The 11,144-nt window shown below is 42.2% G+C and overlaps 1 protein-coding gene across 1 annotated transcript; it reads right to left on the reverse strand.

Moving 5' to 3' along the window:
* Positions 1 to 1,009: 1,009 nt before the first annotated feature.
* LOC109897693 (protein mono-ADP-ribosyltransferase PARP16) lies at positions 1,010 to 8,246 on the reverse strand. The gene is made up of 7 exons (XM_020492206.2): positions 7,853 to 8,246; positions 6,994 to 7,193; positions 6,629 to 6,766; positions 6,190 to 6,396; positions 5,777 to 5,948; positions 5,367 to 5,511; positions 1,010 to 4,609 (listed from the first exon to the last, which is right to left on the reverse strand). Exons 2-7 carry the CDS (start codon positions 7,183 to 7,185, stop codon positions 4,474 to 4,476), a joined length of 990 nt encoding a protein of 329 aa, XP_020347795.1. The 5' UTR covers positions 7,186 to 7,193; positions 7,853 to 8,246; the 3' UTR covers positions 1,010 to 4,473.
* Positions 8,247 to 11,144: the final 2,898 nt, after the last annotated feature.

An 11,144-nucleotide genomic window follows, 5' to 3' on the forward strand; every position in this document is an offset into this window, starting at 1 on the left:
AGCAGTGGAAACGTGTTCTCTGGAGTGATGAATCACACTTCACCCTCTGGCAGTCTGACAGAAAAATCTGGGTTTGGCGGATGCCAGGAAAACACTGCCTGCCCGAATGCATAATGGCAACTGTAAAGTTTGGTGGAGGAATAATGGTATGGGGCTGTTTTTCATGGTTCAGGCTAGGCCCCTTAGTTCCAGTGAAGGGAAATCAACGCTACAGTATACAATGAAGATTATGTGCTTCCAACTTTGTGGCAACAGTTTGGGGAAGGTCCTTTCCTGTTTCAGAATGATAACACCCCTGTACACAAAGCGAGGCCCAAACAGAAATGATTTGTTGAGATCGGTGTGGAAGAACTTGACTGGCCTGCACAGAGCCCTGACCTCAACCCTTTGGGATGAATTGGAACGCCGCCTGCAAACCAGGCCTAATCACCCAACATCAGTGCCCGACCTCACGAATGCTCTTGTCGCTGAATGGAAGCATGTACCTGTAGCAATGTTCCAACATCTAGTGGAAAGCCTTCCCAGTCGAGTGGAGGCTGTTATACCAAAGGGGGGACCAACTCCATGTTAATGCCTATGATTTTGGAATGAGATGTTCAACAAGCAGGTGTCCACATACTTTTGGCCAAGTAGTGGATCATCCAACAAACCAGTAAATTTTAATTTACAGGCCACAGTCACCAACAGTATCTACACCAAGAGTATCTAGAATTCTTTTCACTTTTTGTTTACATAGAAATATCTGAATACTCCCAACCTCAAATCCTTTGGGTTTAAGAGAAACAGTCCACTAGCTACGCTGGCTTTGTCTAAACTTGTATAGTTTGTAAAGTGCTGTTGAGATGTGATATTTCATGAGAAACAGCCTACTAGCTAACCTTGATGTATGTTGCAGCTATAATCCACAAGTTAAATAAACATTTAATCGTCTCAAAAAAAAGGGAGAAAAAAAAATCCCAAATGTCTTCGTTACAATTAAGATCCAACTGTAAGAAATGAAAATGTCATAAGCGATACAAAAGCACATTTTATTTGATATGATTGTTTTGGGGAATATCTTATAACAATAAAACAATTAAATGATAATTGTATGAAGAATATATAACAGCTCTTCCAAGAATTAGGATCCTCTTGACAAATTCAAGTGGTTTTTCATTATAAAAAGGACAACAGCAAAGCATAAGCCAACTCAAATGGTTTAATAACAACCAGGGAAAGTCCTTCACTTGTCATGAGGTAAAAAAAAACAACAACAGATCAACGAAGACATTGACCACAAAGATGTACAGATACAAGGACTACATTGACAGGACTCCTTGTCCAATAAGAAACACATTTGTTTCTGTTGCGAAACGTTTTGCTACTGTGTGCCCTAATGAACACAACCCAGAAGTACACTATTGCAGACTGATATAGCAGTGATTACTGATGAAAGCAACAATCATAGCAGTAGTTTATATTCGCTAAGCGTAAGGCAGATGCACGCAAAATGTAAGTAGTTGTGCAACAATAAAAACATTTTTTTTTAAACTGAGCACAATTGAACTGTTTACAGTGCATTCGGAAAGTATTCAGACCCCTTCACTTTTTCCACATTTTGTTACGTTACAGCCTTATTCGAAAATGGATTAAAACGTTATTTTATTTTTTAAATCAATCTACACAATACCCCATAAAGACAAAGTAAAAACAGGGTTTTTAGACATTTTTACAAATGTATTCAAAATAAAAAAACTGAAATACCTTATTTACATAAGTATTCAGAACCTTTGCTTTGAGACTCAAAATTGAGCTCAGGTGCATCCTGTTTCCATTGACCATCCTTGAGATGTTTCTACAACTTGGGAGTCCACCTCTGGTAAATTCAACTGATTGAAGCCAAGACTGTAATCGCTTCCACAGAGGCTTCAACAAAGTACTGAGTAAAGGGTCTGAATACTTTAACAAATGTTATACATTTGCAAATATTTCTATTAACCTGTTTTTGCTTTGTCATTATGGGTTATTGTGTGTGTGTGTGTGTGTGTGTAGAATGGGGGGGGGGGCAATGTAATGCATTTTAGAATAAGGCTCTAACATTTAAAAAATGTGGGAAAAGTCAAGGGGTCTGAATACTTTCCGAATGCTCTGTATTTTTGTTAGGTTCAATTCCATTTGAATTCCAGTTATTTTAGGAAGTACACTGAAATTCCTATTCTCTTCAATGCTTTTCAATGGTCCTCTGTTGCGCTTGCTACGCCAAAATAGTGGGTTTGATTCCCGGGACAACCCATACGTAAACCATATGCATGCATGACTAAGTCGCATTGGATAAAAGCGTCTGTTAAATGACATATTAATGAAGGAAATATGACATTTCAATGTACTGAAATTGACCTCAAAACCTGTTTGTTAGAGATTAAAAAGGCTACTCTGCGATATTACATAGTACTCTATGATAACGTTTACTTTCAACAACAGGAAATGACTCAAAGCATGGTTTCCTTCATGTGAAAACAGTCTTATGTGCTGACCACACCGCTCCGCGTGCGTCCGCATTCGCGCGCTTGTTGATTTTGTCCACCCAGGTCAAAAAGCATTAAACATATGGCAATTTAGCTTGCTTGCTGTTGCTAGCTAATTTGTCATATTTGGCTAGCTTGCTTGCTGTTGCTAGCTAATTTGTCCTATTTGGCTAGCTAGCTTGCTGTTGCTAGCTAGCTTGTCCTGGGATATAAACCTTGGGTTGTGATTTTACCTGAAATGCCCAAGGTCCTCTACTCCGATAATTAATCCACAGATAGAAGGGGAAACCTAGTTAGTTTCTAGTAATCTCTCCTCCTTCAGGCTTCTTCTTCGGACTTTAGATTACTGCACCTGTACATAGCACATCTATAATTTAGCCCAAACAACTACCTCTTCCCCTACTGTATTTATTTATTTTGCTCCTTTGCACCCCATTATTTATATTTCTACTTTGCACATTCTTCCACTACAAATCTACCATTCCAGTGTTTAACTTACTATATTGTATTTTACTTCGCCACCATGGCCTTGTTTTGCCTTTACCTCCCTTATCGCACCTCATTTGCTCACATTGTATATATACTTATTTTTCTACTGTATTATTGACTGTATGTTTGTTTTACTCCATGTGTAACTCTGTGTTGTTGTGTGTCGTAAATGAGAACTTGTTCTCAACTAGCCTACCTGGTTAAATAAAGGTGAAATAAATAGAAAATAAATATGGCGGTTGGCAACCAACTTTAAGGTGCATTTACCACCACCAACTGGAGTGGATAGTGGACCTCAGTTCAACTTTCAATCACCCATGTGAGTATATGCTCCTAAAAACCAATGAGGAGATGGGAGAGGAGAGACTCACAGCACGTCAAGCGTCACAAAGCGCTGGCCGTCTTCGCAAGACGCTCGTTGACACGCGTGAACAGTGTGGCTGCAATGATTGAATAACATGTATGTGTACACGTATTTTTGCAACACTCGCTCATGAGACGCGGGCGATGTTGTCAGCATGTGAGGGTGTTATAACCATAGCTGTGATAACCATGTATACTGTACATACAAAGGGATGGAAAACACATGAAATGGGAACAGTGTTAAATGCCCACGTCGCCTGTGCTGTCCGTCCGGTCTGTCTCCTGTGCTGTCCGTCCGGTCTGTCCCCTGTGCTGTCCGTCCAGTCTGTCCCCTGTGCTGTCCGTACGTCCGGTCTGTCTCCTGTGCTGTCCGTCCGTCCGGTCTGTCTCCTGTGCTGTCCGTCCGTCCGGTCTGTCTCCTGTGCTGGCCGTCCGTCCGGTCTGTCTCCTGTGCTGTCCGTCCGTCCGGTTTGTCTCCTGTGCTGTCCGTCCGTCCGGTTTGTCTCCTGTGCTGTCCGTCCGTCCGGTTTGTCTCCTGTGCTGTCCGTCCGTCCGGTTTGTCTCCTGTGCTGTCCGTCCGTCCGGTTTGTCTCCTGTGCTGTCCGGTCCCCTGTGCTGTCTGTCCGTCCGGTCTGTCCCCTGTGCTGTCTGTCCGTCAGGTCTGTCCGTCTGGTCTGTCTCTGTGTTAGGGAAGGCACTATGAATGAGAAGAATGGTCCATGTCTAGATTAACTATTCCTTCTCATAAGAAACTGTTGAACTTTCACAGGTTGTTGAACTTGACACACTGCTCTTCCCAAGTTTGAAGTGTAGTGGTGTCAAACTCATTCCATGGAGGCTCTAGTGTCTGCTGGTTTTTCTTTTCAATTAAGTCCTAGACAACCAGTTGAGGGGAGTTATTTACTAATCAGGGACCTTAATTCATCAATCAAGTACAAGAGAGGCGCGAAAACCTGCAGACACTCGGCACTCCGTGGAATGAGTTTCACGCTCGTGCCTTAGGGTCAAGCCCAAGGGTTGGAAAGGAAACTATTTCCCTAGTAAAACACCAGGGTTTAAGCCCATAGGAAGCCTCAGGCTGGACCATCTTGGGCTGAAGTGGAAAAGCACCATGACGTCACCGGAAGAGCCGGTTCCAGAAGGAGAGGAATGTGGTGGAGTTGAAGGTACCGATGAAGATGAGAAGCAGTAGGTAGAGACTCATCATAATGGCAAAGTGATGTCTGACCAGCCACGACCTGCCCTGGGAATGTCTGGAAACATCACAAAAAAATAAATAATCACATCACACAAGTCAAAAGACTACATCTGCACTACAGAAGAAGTAAACGTATATAGGAGTTGGAATGAAAATCTGAAGTGGCTGCTGACGTCAAGCTGGAAAGTTCATCCTTTTCCCAATGTACTGGCAACACACCAAGACACCACTAGAGGGCAGCAAAGATAACACAGATGGTAAAATATATAGGCATTCTCTATTTTTTATCAAATCACAAAATGTATTTGTTTGATTTACAAATGCACAGGAACAAAAAAACAATAATAATCTAAAGTGAAATTGAGATTGAGGTAAAAAAGTAAAAAAGGACTAAATTATTCTAAATTCAAATACATTTCATTGGAGGCAATGATTCTTGTTTACTGTGTAATTTATCATCTCACATGTGGTAAATTGCAGGTAACATTGAACCAATTTTGAAAAGAAAAAACAGAACATTCTGCTCGATTGTAAAGAGCAAGGTGCCAATATGTTTGACCGCATTTGTGCATCCAGTTAGCAGTTTGTCAAAGAGGTGTTGGACTTTAACAGTAGTGCTCCATCTATACAGGTGACTTACCTGGACAGGTGTCTTCTCTGAGAGTACACTAGCAAGTACTAACCTGGACAGGTGTCTTCTCTGAGAGTACACTAGCAAGTACTAACCTGGACAGAAGTCTTCTCTGAGAGTACACTAGCAGGTACTAACCTGGACAGGTGTCTTCTCTGAGAGTACACTAGAAGGTACTAACCTGGACAGGTGTCTTCTCTGAGAGTACACGAGCAGGTATTTGACTCGGAGCAGCTGATTGTTGGTGACCACAAAGTACTTCTGAGGGACCTCTCCTCCTTCACTGTTCCTGGCTCTGGATCGCTGCCGGTCAATGGTCTCCGAGTCTGAAACAGGTTTAGGGAAATAATTATTGACAGGGTTTAGGAGGTAGCTGTTGTTTACATTTCTGTAGCATTGTCCATCAAATTAATCAAAAATACATTTTTTTTTTTTTACATAAAAAACCCCTAAGAGCAAGCAGAAGAAAACCTCCCTAGAAGGAAGAAACCTTGAGAGGAACCAGACTCAGAGGAAAGTCATATCCACCTCTGCCTGTACTGGGACTCCACTCATCTGTTATGAAGTATCCTAGAGGTTGGGCAAACGTACCTTTCCTCTTTACCTGGCACTTGACGTCTGGGTGGTCAATGACCTCACACATGGCGACACAGCTTAGCAACGGTCCCAGGAGGCTGTCGCGCCAACCGTTGCCATGGGGACTGTAGAGGACCGCCATGCTGAGGTCACTGGTGAGGTAGGTGCCCTCTCCGAACAATGATGTCTGTGGGGGGAAAATCACCAAACACAACAGTCAGTCAGGCAAAAAAATAAAATAATGGTCTGACAAATTATTAGATTTTACTCTGCAACTTCAAATGATGCAGCAATAGATAATATTGGCTATTGACTCAACATAACAATTATCTGTGAGCATATCAACCATACTCAAGTAGGGCTACTGGGAACCAAAGATCATCTCCATCATGACAGGCCTGGTGGGACTGCCACATTTCTGCACTGACCTTGTTGAGGTGGCAGTGTAGTCCGTTGTGTATGATAGAATGGAAGTTCTCCAGTCGGCTGCCGTGGAATGCATAGAAGAGGTCACGTCCCGCCCGCGTCTTCTCAAACTTAACGTTCATCTGGTCGCAGTACTCTAGCTCAAACAGAAAGTCCGGGACCGGCGTAGAGATCCCCTCAGCCTCTGTCAGGTTACAGAGCTTGACATACTGGTGAAGGGTCAGAGAGGAGAAAGGGAACAAGGATATTCAAGGGCCAGGACTAAAACCCGGGACCAGCAACTGTCAGCAGAATACCTTAGCAGTTACACCAAGAGATCCAAACCCCTTTGACGTGAACGCTAGGTGTAGGTTATAAGATGGTAATGCTGAGCTGACAGGAACATCCAATAATCTGAGAATGTTGATAGTGAGGTGATCATGTTATTGACTTTGCTTTTACCTCGTCTTTCTGTAGTGTCTTCACAGCGAAGCTCTTGGAGAAGAGAACCCAGTGAGTGAGGGCCAGATGATGGTCAGCTTTGCCAGGTCTCAATCTCACCAGCTCCCTCACACCAGGCAAACTGCTCACATCTGACAGCTGGGAGGAACACAAGAGGAGTCTATAACCTAGGAGAGCCGGCTACATCAACACAGTACAGTACTGATTACAGTACATTGCATCACCAACTGGACAGGTGTGGTACACAGTGACGCTGAATAATGTGTTTAAATTCTAGCAGAAAGGCTGCATCTGAAGGTTTAAATTATAAGTAAAAAATTATCTTTTGATATGAGAAAATATCAGTGTCCTGTCTAACTCCTCACCAGCTCATCAAACTCCTTGGTGTCAGTGTCTCTGATGTATCTGGGGGGGTAGGGTCTGAGCAGTGAGTCCCTCTTGTAGCTCTGAGCAGCAGCAACAAACAGGCTGCATCTCAGGTCAGCAGCTACTGGGTCCCTGTGAAGACAGGAACACACCAGCTCCCTGACTTCATCTGGTGGGAGTGGCGGCTGCATTTCCAACACTGTAGACAATGGAGATAAGAGACGCGTCGCAGGTCCCAAGTGTACACGGACACGACATCACTGACAGCTAATAATGGACACGTATAAACAGAATATTGATTGTGTGAGAACTGCTACTGTGTAAAACCATTCAAATGTGGAGGGACCACTATCAGATTTACATAGAGATGTGGCTGGACCTTTCTAATCAGAATTGATTAAGAAAAGCATGCAGAAAGGCATTAACCTAGTTAACTAACTTAATCTTTACCACCAAAGGCTGAGTGCAAATTGGATGTGTAGCCAGCCACAGGCTATAGCTAGTTAGCTAATAATGTTTATATAGTTGTGCCATATGTCAACAAAACCTGTTGGTTCATTATGACAATGTTAAATAATTAATACATTTCGTTTAAAGAGACACAACGCTACTGTACAAACGTAGCTTAGGCTATCTTAAAAAACTTGGGTCAGTCATAAAGATGAAAGATAAGTTAACTAACGTTAGATGAAGCTGGTAGCTAGCTGGGTAGCTAACGTTAGCTTAGCATAAACTAATTAGCATTTCCGACAGAGAGCAATACATCTGGCTCACAAACAATACTAAAACGTCTTTATGTACTTGTCAACTTGTAATAACTAGATGAGATATTAAAAACGTATTGCTTTATAAACCTACCTGAGTGAGCCCGTTACCAACCGCTGGTTCGCCTGGTAACGAAGATAATGTAATATATTGACAAGATAGCTGAGTGACCGCTCTAAACAATGGAAATGTGCTCAGTGATCGAAGGCAGGCGCGAACAGCTGGGACAATTCTAGCCGATGAGAGGGCAGATACGCGTGTGAACAACAGGCAAAACCAAGTCGTTTTTCTCAAAGTTGTCAGAATTCCACGTGCATCCAATTATATCAGTACATTTTAACAGACTAAACATTGCGAAACTTCTATTCGATCAATTAAGCCTTACGGTATTCGAAACTCTTATAGACCTCAATAGAAAAAAAGGCTTATCTCCACTAAGGTAAAACAAGAACACTTATCTCACGCTGACAGATTTTGGGCTGAGTAAATCCTCTCGCTTTGCCTCTTCCTCTCTGCTGGGGACATCACTAGTTGCCACATCTACAAAGTCATAAACCCCGCCCATTTCTATAATTGTTCTTCTTAAAATGTGATTTTAAACCTAACCACACTGCCAACCTTATGCCCAACCCTAACCTTAAATTAAGACCAAAAATTACATTTTTGTTTATATGCATTTTCACAATATAGTACATTTTGACTTTGTGTCTGTGGTAACTTGTCGAAACCCTCTGCTGGTACCATGTATCCGGCCACGTATTGAAGACACACGATTAAAAGATAACTAGTCTTGCAGAGTGTCTCCAGAGTTGTGTCTGTTGCTCACAGGGTTGGATGATGGAGGACGTTGGGTGGCGTGGGCTGGGGGAAGTTGGAATAGTCCCACAGTGTATTATACTGGAAATGTGCCTCTATGCAGGGGCTGCTTCTTGAGATTATATATACAGTTGAAGTCTGAAGTTTTCATACACTTAGGTTGGAGTCATTAAAACTAGTTTTTCAACCACTCCACAAATGTCTTGTTAACAAACTATAGTTATGGCAAATCGGTTAGGACATCTACTTTGTGCATGACACAAGTAATTTTTCCAACAATTGTTTAGAGACAGATTATTTCACTTATAACTCAATGTATCACAATTCCAGTGGGTCAGAAGTTTCCATACACCAAATTGAATGTGCCTTTAAACAGCTTGGACAATTCCAGGAAATTATGTAATGGCCTTAGAAGCTTCTGATAGGCTAATTGACATCATTTGAGTCAATTGGAGGTGTACCTGTGGATACATTTCAAGGCCTACCTTCAAACTCAGTGCCTCTTTGTTTGTTTGACATCATGGGAAAATCAAAAGAAATCAGCCAAGACCTCAGAAAACAAGTTGTAGACCTCCACAAGTCTGGTTCATCCTTGGGAGCAATTTCCAAACGCCTGAAGGTACCACGTTCAGTATAAACACCATGGGACCATGCAGCCATTATACAGCTCAGGCAGGAGATGCGTTCTGTCTCCTAGAGATGAACGTACTTTGGTGAAGAAAGTGCAAATCAATCCCAAAACAACAGCAAAGGACCTTGTGAAGATGCTGGAGGAAACAGGTACAAAAGTATCTATATCCACAGTAAAATGAGTCCAATATCGACATAACCTGAAAGGCCGCTCAGCAAGGAAGAAGCCACTGCTCCAAAACCGCCATAAAAAAAGCCAGACTATAGCTTGCAACTGCACATGGGGACAAAGACCATACTTTTTGGAGAAAAGTCCTCTGGTCGGATTAAACAAAAATAGAACAGTTTGGCCATAATGACCATCGTTATGTTTGGAGGAAAAAGGGGGAGGCTTGCAAGCCGAAGAACACCATCCCAACTGTGAAGCACGGGGGTGGCAGCATCACCCCTTTTTTCTACTGTTTTATTGACTGTACGTTTGTTTATTCCATGTGTACCTCTGTGTTGTTGTTGTTTGTGTCACACTGCTTTGCTTTATCTTGGCCAGGTCGCAGTTGTAAATGAGAACTTGTTCTCAACTGGCCTACCTGGTTAAATAATGGTGAAATAAAAAATGTTGTGGGGGTGCTTTGCTGCAGGAGGGACTGGTGCACTTCATAAAATAGATAGCATCATGAGGCAGGGAAATTGTGGATATATTGAAGCAACATCTCAAGACATCAGTCAGGAAGTTAAAGCTTGGTTGCAAATGGGTCTTCCAACTGAACAATGACCCCAAGCATACTTACAAAGTTGTGTCAAAATGGCCTAAGGACAACAAAGTCAAGGTATTGGAGTGGCCATCACAAAGCCCTGACCCCAATCCTATAAAACATTTGTGGGCAGAACTGAAAAAGTGTCTGCAAGCAAGGAGGCCTACAAACCTGACTCAGTTACACCAGCTTTGTCAGGAGGAATGGGCCAAAATTCACCCAACTTATTGTGGGAACCTTGTGGAAGGCTACCCGAAATGTTTGACCCAAGTGAAACAATTTAAAGCAATGCTACCAAATACTAATTGAGTGTATGTAAACTTCTGACCCACTGGGAATGTGATGAAAGAAATAAAAGCTGAAAGAAAGAATTCTCTACTATTGTTCTGACATTTCACATTCCTAAAATAAAGTAGTGATCTAAAACAGGGAATTTTTACAAGGATTAAATGGAATTGTGAAAAACTGAGTTTAAATGTATCTGGCCAAGGTGTATGTAAACTTCCGACTTTAACTGTATAGATATAATACCAGTAAAATACCAGTCATAAGTTTGGACTCACCTACTCATTCAAGGGTTTTTCATAATTTTTTACTATTTTCTACATTAGAATAATCTTGAAGACATCAAAATGATGAAATAACAGATATGGAATCATGTAGTAACCAAAAAAGTGTTAAACAGATTCTTCCTTGATGACTGCTTTGTACACTCTTGGCATTCTCTCAACCAACTTCACCTGAAATGCTTTTCCAACAGTCTTGAAGGAGCTCCTACATATGCTGAGCACTCGTTGGCTGCTTTTCCTTCACTCTGCTGTCCAACTCATCCCAAACTACCTCAATTGGGTTGTCGGTGATTGTGGTGATTGAATTCTAAATAAATCACCGACAGTGTCACCAGCAAAGCACCCCCACACCATCACACCTCCTTCTCCATGATTCACGTTGGGAACCACACATGTGGAGATCATCATGTGGAGATCATGTGGAGAAGGAGGTGTCACATGTGGAGATCATGTGGAGAAGGAGGTGTCACATGTGGAGATCATGTGGAGAAGGAGGTGTCACATGTGGAGATCATGTGGAGAAGGAGGTGTCACATGTGGAGATCATCAGGTGACTAACTCATGAAGCTGGTTGAGAGAATACCAAGAGTGTGCAAAAGCTGTCATCAAGGCAAAGGA

This window comes from Oncorhynchus kisutch, linkage group LG10 (assembly GCF_002021735.2).
Source record: "Oncorhynchus kisutch isolate 150728-3 linkage group LG10, Okis_V2, whole genome shotgun sequence".
NCBI lineage: Eukaryota > Metazoa > Chordata > Actinopteri > Salmoniformes > Salmonidae > Oncorhynchus > Oncorhynchus kisutch.